Here is a 14,253-nt window from a genome sequence, read left to right as displayed (position 1 = left end):
ATCAAACTCGTTCTTGGATTTTTTATCTTTAGTAAGTGAAACCATGGAAAGATTTGGACCACCAGTTGAACTTACTTGAAAATTCTCGAACACTTTTTAAACCTTTGAAAGGAAAACTTTGTATTTATGATGATCCAAAACTTTTTATGTACAGCAAATCGTAGATCTCTATGACAAAGGCAAATTGGAACAATTTTTGTAAAAACATTCTTTTGGAAGATCTCCATGAAAACAAGTGTCTCCCTCTCTAGTTTTGATTGGCCAAAGAAGTGTGGTGTCCACTGCAGGCTGGATTTAAAAGTCAATCATTAAAGAACAAGATTTTCTTATCGAATCTTGAAGTCAATTTTAGTGGCTTGCGAACGAAAAACGTTTGATCATATTTTGTTAGTAAAACTTTAGTAGACATAACTATGATGTAAATCTTTGCAAAACTGAGCATACTTTTGTCTTATTTCTTAACCCACCATGTCTTATATATAATACAATAGAATGACATCCTATTTCTTTGTGGACTTTGATTCTGTAGAAACATTCTTTCAAAATATTTTTTTGTTGGATTAGGTCAAACGTCTTATCGTCTATTTTTGATATTACATTTTTAATTTGATAGACACAAATTTTGTAAGCTTTTTTAATAACGTTCCAACGTCTAAAATGTTGCTTCAAATTACATCATACTCTCTGACAGTTTGGAAAATACTTGTTTGTTGAAACTGAAAAATGATTACACAGCTGAAAACACAAACTTCACTCACTGGCCTTTATTTTATCTTAGGTTGAATATTTTAATAGTAGATTTTTATAAATGTGTCGATGTGTTTATAGAACTGTTTTCATGCAGAGATTTCTTTGAGATTTGGCTTTAACTGTGCCACAAAAGTTAAACTCTTCAAACGATGTATTTGAAGCACTATGTAACTCATGTTTCTTTTTTCTTTTTCTTTTAGTTCCAACTCCAAGGAAAAACAACAATACAAAAAATAAATGATTAGAAATATCATAAATGATACTGCACAGTAATGGGATATCTAACTTATGCTATTTACGCAATTCTGCTTTATTTCGGTATCTGGTTCTTCCGGTTGTTTTATAGACAGCGGAAATTCCCTCGTGGACCAGTTCCGTACCCTTTTGTTGGTAACTTGCCAACATTGGGAAAAGAAATGCATCGAAAATTGGATCAACTTGCCGCTGATTATGGCCCTATCTTCACGCTGTGGTTCGCGCGCACGCCCATCGTAATTGTAAGTGACGCCCAAGCGGCTGAAGAGGTATTCGCTCGCAATGGATCCAAATTCTCTGACCGCCCAACTTTCATTAATAAGGTCATCACAAAACGGGCGAATCGATTACCGTATATGAATTATTGTCCGGAATTTGAACGCAAACAAAATATTTGTGCTAAATCTTGTCTAGTCGATTCACAATATTTAGATAAAGGTTTTATCTGGAACTCGAAAAGTTTTTGAAAGTAAAATCACAAAGAAGTCGTTCCAACCGTCAGATACGCTTAAAGATCTTGTTATGCAAACTATGTCTGAGCTTATATACGGACTTCCAATGTCATCCGCAAAGTTTGCTGACTTCAATTTACCGGGAAATCATGGAGTATTTAGTCTGATTAACGCAACAAACATGTTCCGATCACTCAGGCTATTTCGACCAGGCCCTTACATGAAGTTCAAGAAATACCTTCATCACCGAGAGAAAGTTTTACAAGATATTTTTAAAGAATCTGTCAAAGAATGTAAGAACAAACCAACTATTCTATCCAGTATCGTTAACAATGTGGTGAACGAGCAGAAAGACGATTCTAATTTATACCAAAGTGAGCTTTTGTGTTCTGACTTATTTCTTGTCTCCATCGAGAAAATGGCTGCCACACTAGACTGGATGTTTTTATATTTCATTACCTGGCCTGAGATCCAACACCATGTTTACGAGGAGATACGCACATCAAAATTACGCGATCCTAACCAAGTTACGATCGAAGAAGCCAACCGAATTCCATATTTACGTGCAGCCGTTTACGAAACTTTACGTTTAAGCTCGTTAAGTCCGTTATCAACTGTCCACAAAACCAATGATCACGTTACGCTGAAAGGACATCCATTACCCAAAGGAACTTGTGTTTGTGTTAACTTGAATGCTATTCATCACAGTGTGAAATATTGGGACGAACCTTATCAGTTCAACCCTGCTCGCTTCTTGGAGGGAAATTCCCTAAAGGACATTACTGCTATTAAAGGTTTTTTCCCTTTCGGCCAAGGATTACGTAAATGTTTTGGTGAGGAAATGACACTTCAGGTTTTAACGACCATTATTGCGAACTTGATGTTACATTTCAATTTTGATGTATCTCCGTGGCATCTGCGACCAAGCCTTTCAGGGACATCTCGATTAATCTTGGTTCCTCAGGTTTATCACGTGAGTATCACACAACGATAGATAGGAAAATAAATCTTTGATTTTCATACTGTTCGAAAAAGTGTAAAAGTTCTTAATTTATAATACACATGGTTTTTCGGATTGATTACGATTAGATTACCGTAATTAATACCAAGCCGAAATAATTTGACTTAAAAAAATTACTTAAATTCAATCAGAAAGAGTCAAACTAGTTTTTCATAAGCAAAAATTAGCTTTGAAAATCATTTCCAGGCTCGTTAACTCATTGACGTTCTCAAAAAGCTAAAAAGTCGCATTTTTTAAGATTTTTTACTGCTTATTATCTTTTCAAATTATTTTAAGTTGTTAAGCATGATTAAAGGTTTTAATCGCAATGAAAGCAACGCAAAGTTTAATTTTTATTCCCAATAATTTTGTAGTTTGAGGTAGTGTTTCTTATGAATTTTGTATGTCTTTACAAATTTTGTAACTTTGTAATTCATGATGGGAAAAAATGGAACCTAGTTAAATTTTAGTTGTATCATTAAAAAAAAATCAAAATTAGTTCTAACTTTCCACATGTAATACTGTTATTCCAACTTACAACACCGCCTCCCCACTAATTAATATTTAAAGAATAAGTTCTGGTTTTTCGCCTTCATGCTTCTAAATTAGTCACCATCGTGTTCTTGATGAGGCTTGACTTTAAAAATGTTAGTTTACTCTTCTCTAAACTTGCCAACCAAAAATTTTCTTGCTATTTCGACGAGGAGAATTTTTTCTTCTTCAAAAATTCCATGAATGACCACCTCCAAAATCTAGGGTTGGGTGACGGCAAACCAAGAATTTTTTAACTCCAGTCTGGTGACATTCATTCTATATAAGGTACACGAGAGTAATCATGCTTCATTCTCAGTATAAATCTTATTTTACTTTTGTGCTTTTCGAGTTTTATTATTTCGATCTTATTAGGTCTTTGAGCTTCATCAACGAGTTTTTCCTGTTTGAAGGTATAACTTTTCTAGAATGATCCTTAATTTATCAATTTTAGGACTTAAAAATGAGATAAAAGAAGTCAACATAGGAAATTCAGATTATCATTCGATCTATATTTTACGAAAGTATTTTGAGGGAATCAATTATTGTGAAGACTGCAAACTTTCTCCAAAGTTTTGGCTAAAGAGGAAACTCAGAAAACAGAAATCAGAAAACCTGAAGAAAAATGGTAAGTGATTGTTTCTTTTTTCCATGTTTTCTAATTTAGAATGTAAGTTTATGAATTACTTTAATCGTAGAAATTTTAGCGAGACTAATTTAAGCGTTTTAGCGAGTTTTCCCTATTTTCGCTAAAATAAATCTCGCTAAAACACGCCGAATCGACAGATCGCTAAAATTTTTCAGTGCAAAGAAATGCTAGAAAACGAATTAAATCAATAATGTAATATAGTAGGGGCCACTATCTCGCGAGAAAGCCTCCCGTGTGCAGCAGCTTGTGCAAAGGGATTTTATGATTGAATATTGTTCCTTGAATGTAGAAGATCAAAATTTGAGAGGTGGGGCCGGGTGTGACCACCGGTTGCCATGGAAACTGACGTCATTGGTTACTATGGCAACCAAAATAAAAGGTCGTCAAAATTGAAAAATTTTTGTTTCATTCGAAAGAGCATGAAATACTGATAAAGAAAAAGGTCACAACCTATATCTGAAAATGAATATATCAGGAGATATAAAGGAAATAAGGCAAAATGACGTCATAAAACGATGACGTCATCGAAAAATAAAAATTTGGCAAAATTCAAAAAATTTTGGTTTTTTGGAAAGAATACCTTCCAGTGAACAAAAAATATTATTACGAAAAAGTCTGAAAATCCTTTTTAAGAATTCTATGAGCAAAAATTGATATTTTTAAATTTTGCCTGTAATGTGCTTGGGCAAGCTCCAACCTTCGACAGGCAAAAAATGAAATTGTCAATTTTGACCAATAGACTTTTTTAACGAATTTTCAAACGTTTTCGTAATAATATTTTATGTTCACTGGAGGGTCTTCTTTTCAAAAAAACAAAAATTTTCGAATTTTGGCAAATTTTAATTTTTCGATGACGTCATCGTTTTATGACGTCATTTTGCCTTATTTCCTTTATATCTCCTAATATATTCATTTTCAGATATAGGTTGTGACCTTTTTCTTCATCAGTTTTTCATGCTCTTTCGAATGAAACAAAAATGTTTCAATTTTGACGACTTCTTATTTTGGTTGCCATAGTAACCAATGACGTCAGTTTCCATGGCAACGAGTAGTCACACCCGGCCCCACCTCTCAAATTTTGATCTTCTACATTCAAGGAACAATATTCAATCATAAAATCCCTTTGCACAAGCTGCTGCACACGGGAAGACATAGTGGCCTCTACTAATACAAGTATTCGCTAAAATTTATCCACGCTAATTTTTTGAAATCGTGATTCGCTAAAATAAATCCAAAAAAAAAATCAAGATTTTCCTGACTCGCTAATATATTTACGCTAAAATTAGTCTCGCTAAAATTAGTCTCGCTAAAATTTCTACGATTAAAGTATTTTTGCTGCAATCCCCCGAAAAAGACATACCATGCTTTCGCATGAAGCACAGGCCCCTCTTAAAAACGTGTTATGGTTTTAGTTGAATCTTCAAGAAAATAAGCCAAATGAAAAATTTATAGCAGTTCATTTTCCACTTTTGATCATACATGTGGCATATAATGTATATAGCAAAGATACGAGAGTTTAGAGCTCGAATATTTACCGTCAATCTAGAGCAAAAGGTCTGATAGCTTTGTTATCACTCAGAATCCGCAACCGATTGCGAGTGCTAGCGGGACGAAAGTAATTTCTAAAATACTGTTCTAGATTGCAGTGCTTGTTTTTAAGAATTTTTTTCTCGTCAAATTCTATTTCCGTTCACAATAATCGCATTAATCAAACAACGAAATTCCACTAAAATCATACAAAATACCTACTCCATTACTTTGCGCGTTTAGCAGATAAATATCGAGTTACGCCCATCGTCGTCGAAGACACTACCACAATAAGCGCCCCAATGATGGTCAATAAGTTGGGCGTGACGCCCAGTACAAGAAATTGTAAAACAAAAGCGTAGACACAATCAGCGTTTCTAATAAGAGCAGCTGGTCCAGCATCTTCAAATTGTAAGGACTCAGCCACAAAGAATAAATGAACAACTGAAAGAACTCCTATAAGCCCTAAAAGCAGCCAAATCTCCCATTGTGCTCCAATTTGAAATGGTTTCTGGGTAATACACATGATAATACTGGGTAATATCAATCCCATAGTTCCAGTGTAAAATAAAGTCAAAATGACATCAGTTTTTCTGCTAATGAGTTTGTTTAAAATGAAAAACACTGATACCAAAAATGCAGCGATTAGCGTATAGCCTACCCCATAAATGTACGTATCATTATGATTAGGGTCTACTGAATCTACTTGATTTTCGCATCCTGTTACACTCTCACATATTGTTTCACTCTGGTGGTCTTGCTTCCCGAAAATGATGGTCGGTTTAGTCATGATAAAAACACCACAAAAACTGATGAACCCAAGAAATGCGTCCATAAACGAACACGGCTGTTTTAGAAATATTCCTCCCATCGCAGACGTAAAAATCGGTGCCGTAAAATGAATCACTGTGACGTCACCAACAGGAATCAATGAGAGCGCTAGATACATAAATAATATAGCGCCGACCCCGGTTAAACCAAGCGCGGACAAAGCTAACGTTTCACGTTTTGACGGGAAAGGGTGAATCCGTGCGAATAACATAAACATCAATGCCATGGCAACTGTTACTACACTACGTGAAAACAATATCGTTAGACTGGAAATATCAGTTATACTGTGCTCGTGTATCAGTTGAACAAGGGTGTTTGCAAGCACAACATAGAAGCCAGCCAAACTCATTAAACATAGCCCGTAAACGCGCCTTCTTCCTTTGGTCAATCCACCAATCAATTCTTCCTCCTCTTTGCTTTCAGAATTGTTTGCTTCATTATCCGCCATCTTGAATTTTCTTTTTCTCTAAATTACAGAAAGGAACTATGCTGAACAATTTGAATTTTTACTCACCTTTTGTATGATTCGATTGAAGAATTCTTTTGTCTGAATAAGTTCAATTGAAAGGCTCTTTTCAAAACCACAATTCGCCAGTTAAAACGGACCTAATCGAGAAAAGAGTTGACAATGTCTAGCCTTAAATTCTCCAAGAGAAATCTTCGCCGTAGAACATTTTAGACATTTTCACCACTACCGACTACCACCATTCATTACCACCTTGACGTGAAACAAAATCTCTGTGAACAATTTGATCAAATATTTAATGGCTTATATTTCCTTCTTTTCGCCTAAAATCATTTTATTATACAATAACATGTTAAAATATTTATAAAATTTTCTCTGTAACTATGTTTTACAAAATTCGTCACAACGGAAACTTTAAAATCGCAAATATTCACAAAAATATTTCAATATTTTTAAAAATTCTTTAAAATTCAAAAATGAAAACGAAGATTATGTTATGAATTAAAGAACAAAGCTTTATAAACATGGCTTATGCACGTTTTCATTTAATTGGTTTAAAAAAATACATCTAACCCACCACAGTAAAAAGTTGCTAATCTCTATTTTCCGACTCCAGAGAAATGAAAATTATTAATAAAGCATGGTCGGGAAAAAAACAAATCAAACAAAATCCAGTCCAGGGCATGCAACAAGGCGCTCAACATCCCAAATACAAAATTTCAGTGAAATGGTCATATTTGATGAAACTTCTCTTGCCTAACTTTTCATTTACTGAGACTCAAATGTAGCAATGCGACCAGTGTATCGTCTCTGCTATTTTATCTCCATCAATCATAGTTGCAGCATGACACTACTGTTCAACACTTTGCGGAGAAAACACAGATTTCATTTAGTAAGACTCAAACGTAGCAATGTAACCAGTGTATCATTTCTGTTATTATCTCCGTCAATCATGGCTGCAGCTTGACACAACTGTTCAACACTATGTGGAGATAACGAAACGTTCTTGATCAGTCGAATAGCTTCATCAACAACATGTGGGTCAATGTTTCTTTCAGGAAAAATGTTTGTTAAAGGGTTGTTTGTTGTAGCGTTTGAATTGAGAACGGTGTATGTTGTGGAATGTTGCATCTTTCGGTTGTTCGAATCGTCAATTGTCGAGTTTGCCTATTCGTAAAAAAGTTAACATAATATTTAGTTGAGTAAAGAAAAGGAATAGGTAAATTTCATACACAAGGTTTCATTCCATGCAGGATGGCAGACTAAAGTCTACTCTGGCTAAACTTTGTTTTTTTGACATTTTTTTATGACGTCCAGTGAAGTAGACTAGGAGCATTTGGCGAGGTTGCCATCTTGAAAAAAATGTTTGGAATCCAAATAGCAAAACAACTACTAAATATAATTAAGAATGGGAAGTAAACATGAATAACAAATTTGGAATCCCTTTATTAAATATTTCCTATCTTATAGGAAATATTTGTTAAAACGGTAGTCTCCTTGAGTCTCCTTTTAAATCAAGCTCCGGCGGTAAAAACAGTAGGAGGTTCTTTTTCGAGGCGGAAGACGTCATTTCTTCGAGAAAGGTCTCTGGTAAATATCCGTACGGCGCTCTATTCTCCTTGTCGATTGGGCAACGTCGGCAGTATGGCTTTGTTTCTAACTGTCAAAACAAAGATGGCAGAACATAGACAACTCAGACAACAACTTTTGCTCTTTCGCTACTTTTCTTTGCTTTGGTTTTTATGCTTTGATGAGTTGAATTGGATCATGGTTTTTGTACGATTGTCACAAGGAATGGTCAATAGTGAACTTTTCTTAATATTCCTTTCTGGATTTGATGTTTCGTTTACATTCTGTTGGTTTGGAATGAGCTGGAATGAGAGATGATACAATCTCTTGGTCTTGACTTTGAGTCTTGGAAAAACAGGACATTTTGTCAGGACTTTCAAAACAAACTAACTTCAATTTTGTTTGTATATTTACATAAATCGTACGAAGGCAAGTGACTGTGAATAAATCTGACAAAATTACATACTTGCAATATGAAAAAAGTTTGCACCCAACAAATGCAATGCCGACAATGCAACAATGCTCAATGGGAATGGTTGATGAACTGATTTTAGCTAAAAATTTATACATGGAGCAAAATTGACTGGTTAATGATTGAATTTCCTTTGGTTTTTTTATCTACAACAATGAATTAACTGCTGGGGTTAGTGACAGTTAGTGAAAACTCGTTGCGGTTATAAATTTCAAATTTTAAAGCTGATAACAACCGGATCTGGAACACCACGCCACCTCCCCAATATGAAGAATGTTATGTTATACTTCTTAAAAGGTTTATTGCATTGAATATGGATGGATGTAAATAATTTGATATCAACTCACATGTACAATTAAAATTTTTCTTGAACTTGGAGATTTTCTTCCCCGCGTGCATTTTAAAACGTGGAAAACTTTAGGTGTGAATTTAGAGATCTTCTGCAACTTGTGTTTTAAATGTGGAAACTTTTGTCGTGAATTCGGAGATTTTCTTACCGTCAACTGCTCCAACTTGGGACTATCTGACAAAACCTGGGACAGCAATTTGGCCCACCATTTCACCGAACCTCCAAAGTCATTTGATTTGAGTTAATGAACGGCGTAGGTATTAAAAAAATGGCAAAACGAATGGCGTCACTCGCGCGGCAAGTTACACACGCGTTATTTGTTAATCCCATCGGGCGATAGGCGATTAGGCAGCGGGCGTTCTCTAATTCTCCAATCAACGCTATCAGTGAAAGTTATCGTGACATGTTATGAAAGGAAGTATGATTGATAAACTTGGCACTTGGTGGTGTTATCAAAACAAATTTGCTGTCAAAGAGATTTAACAAGTTAGTGAAAATACAGGACCAGATATCAAACAGTCCCATGTTTCGACTAATCGTCCCAAGTTAAAGCAGTTGACAGTATGTACATTCAAAACGTGGAAAACTTTTGTCGTGAACTTGACATTTTCTTCCACATGCATTTAAAAGATGAAAAAAACTCAAGTGATTTCCTGGCATGACAATTCATTTTCTTTTATGACATTTTTTTGGAAATTTTTGATTGTTTCCACGTATGTGACATTTTTTGCTCTTGCAGCATGCTTTTGGAAATCATAAAATGGCTTCTGTTAGGGGAATTTTTTCCTATCGACATTCTTTCAGATTATGAAATGTTTCCCAGTATATAATATAAAAATGAGATTTTTTTTTATTTGCATTCTTTCGGAAAATATGAAATTGTCTCCCTGTTTTGAAAGATTTTTACTTTTTAGCACGTACATTATTTCAAAAAACTCCAAAAGTTACTTTAAAGTTTTACATTTTTTACAATATTTTATATATGAAAGTATAATGCAAAATATTTCATCTCATTTTGAAAATGTATAAAATTTTCTTTGGTTTTCTTACTGTGGAAATATTCTCCTTTTTGTCATTCTTTCATTTTAAATATTTGCCCTTTTTGGCTTTATATTATTTCTGGAAATCAGCGCTTAAAATAATAATTATTTTGATGTGTTCAACAACACTCTACTTGGCGGTGCGACGCCGGGTGACCGCTAGTATAATACGAAAATCCATTTAAAGTCCACCTAACGAAAATTAAAGTTCCAGCCAATTTGATTACTGCATTGTTGTTCTCAGTCGGGTTCAAGTATTCCGTGATCCGTAGCTTTGAATCTACAGTCATCTTATGGATAATCCTGTAAATATTGGCAATAACATAAATGGAATTTTGAAATTCTTAGGGACTTGTGTTGCTTGATGTTTTCTGAGATTTAAAGCACTTTGAAATCTTTTGAGGACATCAATTATTATTTTAACATTTGTAAAGGAAATATTTATCCGCATCTTTGCGGCTCTTGTTTTTTAATAAAAACATTCCTTCAATTTATTTTTACTTTCCAAAAACAACTGAAAGTGGACCCCGGGCTAGATGGCAAGCTCATGATTGAGAACTACCATTGTACTACCGGGTCACTTCATCATGTCATCTGGTCTATAAAATGCTTTAACTGAACCCCAGGCGAAACCAAGAGCTTAATTTGATCGAGTTACTACCACAGAGAGTTGAAATTTTCACTTGAAATTTTCAGGGCGTGCTCCTATAGGTTGGTTTTGAAACTAAAAGTACGTTTTCACTTCCGGTGGAAGGCCAACTTAAAGGGACATAAAAGTAGTAAAATGTAAACATTGCGCGAACCACGTGTCATTAAAGAGAACAATTAAAATCACGTGTCCAAAACAAACTTGTAAAACAATTGAAAAATCAAAATTAGCCATATTTGGTTTATGATTTTTTATTTTGACATGTGACTTTTGTTTAGTCTACACAATAGACAGATCCAGGCTTTTAGGCCTTACTCTTGGTCTATAGGCACTGCTATAGGCGGCCACTAGTGACCCCCACCGGGAATTGCTTATTAATAGTTTTAAACATAATAGACAAGATTCACAAAAGATGTTTATCAATAGAGATTTTAAATATAGGAATGTTTAAAACACAGCTGATTGGCTTAGGTTTCGAAACTCTCTATTGTTTCATTAAAACCTCAGTGCGCATGCGATTTATCTGGAGAATTTCAATATTCAAAACAAGAGCAGTGCTCATAGCCCGAAGAGTAGGAGTTTTACGCTCAAAACGAAGACAGATATGACGTAGCCTAACTTTTGTTTTGATTTTGTATCCGATGCATACAGTTTGTTTAAAAATTTCGCAAGTACTGTTATGTCCCTTTAATGGTGTTAATTTATAGAGATAAGTCAAATTGTGTAAATAATTATTACCTTTAATGTAAAGGAACCAGCAGCTCCCTTTCCACCACTATTCTCTTGTTTTTGACCATTACAAGAAGTTGTATTATCACATGTGTAACTTGCCGCCCTTAACCGCCCCATGATCTTCCGTTTCACTGTTTCCTTAACACGAAAGCCGTCCGGGAAAACATTCGATGATTGATGCCGGACTTTCTTCTTTTGTCCACGTTTTGATTTAGTATCCGATTTCAGAGGCATGATAACGTCCACAGCTTCTGACTTCTCCTAAATATTTTAAGATATATCCCAGATGGGTACTAAATTTATGAATGCTCAGGTAAGTTATAGCATGTCTCAAAAACATGAAAGTTACCATGGTTTGTTAAGTTTTCCGCCGGCTAATGCTTTCCAAAAGTTATGATAATTTTCATGTTTTTTAGACATAACTTATCCAAGTGTCGAGTTGACCTTACTGCTCTCTCTCAATGTTTATTCCGATATGGAGAGTTCAATGTTATTACGACAAGTATCAAAAGGTCATCCAAATCCTCAAAATTTGAAACATTTTATAAAAGACATACAAAAAAAGATTTCACTGGGTACTAAAAGCCAAATCTTAGACCATGTTTGCACGCAACGGTTCCGTTTCGCTCTAACACGAAATGAAGCCATTCTATCGGTTAGAAGTGACGTAAAGCTAAAATGTAACCAATAGAATGGCGTCATTTCGTTTCGGAGCGGAACGGAACTGTAGCGTGTAAAAATAGTCTTAGAATCGGGTACATCGAATAGCAGATACATTTCATCTAAAGACACGTTAATTAAAAAACCTTGCTGAAAAGACAGATTTGCAAAATTATTTCACTGAGATATGAAAGCCCGAATCTAACCTGGCTATTCTTATTGAAGACATCGATGCAATCCAACTCTGTCACATCCAAATTTTTGGTCATATTACTATCCACTGCTGAAGCCCCAAACTTCATGAAAGTTTCTCGACTATCAAAAGTGAGACTTCGTTTCCTTAGCAACGGGAGAAATAAATCGGCTTCCGTGATCGTTGTGTCTTTGTTGTCAGGAGTTTTCCCTGATGACTGTTTCCAGGAAAATGTAATGGGGGTTTTCCCTGAGGGGCTAGTTATTGCGGCTTTTTTCTTCTTTTCTGCTGATTTTTGGGTTGAAGGTATCTTTCTTTGTTTCGAAACAATAGGTGATGCCTCGCTTACTACAGAAAGGTTAGATATTTTGCTCGCTTTCCCAGTTGCCTTTGGTTCTTTCTTTTCTGATGGTTTCTTAGCTGCCTTGCCTTTCGGCGTCTCAGCCAGTTTTTTATTTCGCTCAATGAAATTTGTTGCTGGCTTCGTTTTCTTATTGGCTTGTTTCTCATCATGTGCTTTCAATCCATCATTCTGATTGGCTGATGTAGTCTTTGCAACCTTCTGATTGGTCATTTTTAGAGAATCCTCTATTGTTTCATAACTGGATTTACTGTTTCGTCGAATAAGCTTCTTAAGTGTGCTTAGACTTCCTTTAATTTTCGGTTTGTCTTTCTCCTCATTTCTAGCTTGAAGTTCTTTCTTATCACCAATTGAATCAACACTTAGCCTTCTGGGTAATTTCAATTTGCTTTTACTCCCTGTTGTCTCAACTTCGCAGCTTCGTCGTCTGGATTTTGTATCTTTACATTTCTTTGTTGATGATGTCTCGATACTTCGCCTGCGCGTCGATCTACTGACCTCGTTCATACCAGTGGAAGCAATAAAGGTAATATTAAGATCATTACTTGATTGATCTGTTGTGGCGATAGCTTCAATATAACTGCTTCTCTTCTGTCCGATGTCTTCTCGCATGCAGAACATGCTTTGGTCCGGAGCTTCAGATTTAGATCTTGCACGGATGTTTGCTTTCAATTCTGGAACGACATTTGCATAAATTGCTGATGGTTGACTTTCCGAAGCATCCAAACCAAATGATGATTTATTTTGAACATTAGTATAGATTTCCGTTGTCGGTGCGTTCCGTCTTTGAGACTTCCCGGTTGATAGTGCTTCTGTATATTCATTCTCTGAGCCATAAGCAGAATCTGTTGGCTGGATGTCTAAGCGATCAAGAGAGGCTTTACGTAGGTCGATGTTTGTTGGATTAAGACATTGGAAATTATCGAGATTGTTGTTTTTACGAAATTCTACCGGTGATTTTCGTCTCATTGTTTGACTATCGTTCGAAGTTACGTTCAACCGTTCTTGAGATTTCGATCGCCCGTTGTTTTTAGCATGAAGAAGATAACTTCGAATGTGAGGTTGAAGGGTGGGAACTTTGAGTAGTTGTGAGGCGTTTGGGCGGTCGTTGGGATTGACTTGTAACAAAATCAAGACCAGATCTTCTATTAGTGGTCCAAAGCATCTAAAAAATTAAAAAATGTTTCAATTGCAAGTTATGGAGTAAGGTTTATAATGCATTGTTAATTGAAAGGGCGAGAAAATTTGTTCGAGTTAATGAGATTTTAACAAATTTTAAAGGGGAATCGAAATTATAATTCAAACGCAAAAAAATCAAAAATTTGAATTTCAAACTCCGTCCTAAAGGCCTTTTTACACGCTAGAAATCGAATAAGAGAGCGAAAAACCTTCAAGGGACTTCAAATTTTCATCGAAAACGAGAGCTTATCGAATAATAGAATGTCGAATAGTAGAGCGTAGTCTATGAGAGTTTCTTAAGGAAATTTGACGGTGACTTTCAATTTGATCGAAAACGGGAGCTTATCGAATAGTAGAACGTCGAATTAGAGAGCGTCGCCTGATTCTTATTTATAGAGGTTCGCGTAAAACCAATTTCATAAATAAACTTACCCTGGCACAGGGGGGTATTTTCCACTGACGATCTTCACGATCAATGATTGGAAATCACTGGCAACAAAAGGGTGTGTCAGAGTTGCCATTTCGTAAATCAAAATCCCTAAGCTCCACATGTCACTTTTCTGGTCATAGCTGAAAGTGAAAGTGGAT

At 35.4% G+C, this 14,253-nt stretch overlaps 3 protein-coding genes across 3 annotated transcripts; 1 reads left to right on the top strand and 2 right to left on the bottom strand.

Moving 5' to 3' along the window:
- Positions 1 to 954: 954 nt before the first annotated feature.
- Positions 955 to 2,600, top strand: LOC136807602 (uncharacterized). Its single transcript, XM_067064194.1, is given in 2 exon segments — positions 955 to 1,466; positions 1,468 to 2,600. Coding segments are annotated over 2 exon segments (1,428 nt in total). The 5' UTR covers positions 955 to 1,022; the 3' UTR covers positions 2,452 to 2,600.
- Positions 2,601 to 5,390: 2,790 nt separating this feature from the next.
- Positions 5,391 to 6,449, bottom strand: LOC136807635 (solute carrier family 35 member G1-like). Its single transcript, XM_067064228.1, has one exon. It carries the CDS (start codon positions 6,441 to 6,443, stop codon positions 5,391 to 5,393), a length of 1,053 nt encoding a protein of 350 aa, XP_066920329.1. The 5' UTR covers positions 6,444 to 6,449.
- A 613-nt stretch (positions 6,450 to 7,062) lies between these two features.
- Positions 7,063 to 14,229, bottom strand: LOC136807601 (probable serine/threonine-protein kinase nek3). The gene is made up of 4 exons (XM_067064193.1): positions 14,098 to 14,229; positions 12,139 to 13,651; positions 11,279 to 11,533; positions 7,063 to 7,628 (listed from the first exon to the last, which is right to left on the bottom strand). Exons 1-4 carry the CDS (start codon positions 14,214 to 14,216, stop codon positions 7,347 to 7,349), a joined length of 2,169 nt encoding a protein of 722 aa, XP_066920294.1. The 5' UTR covers positions 14,217 to 14,229; the 3' UTR covers positions 7,063 to 7,346.
- Between the last annotated feature and the right edge of the window lie 24 nt (positions 14,230 to 14,253).

This window comes from Clytia hemisphaerica, unplaced genomic scaffold (genome assembly GCF_902728285.1).
Source record: "Clytia hemisphaerica strain Z4C2 unplaced genomic scaffold, Clytia hemisphaerica genome assembly, whole genome shotgun sequence".
Lineage (NCBI taxonomy): Eukaryota > Metazoa > Cnidaria > Hydrozoa > Leptothecata > Clytiidae > Clytia > Clytia hemisphaerica.
Note: the sequence above shows the minus strand (reverse complement) of the source record. Positions and strands in the feature narration are given on the sequence as shown.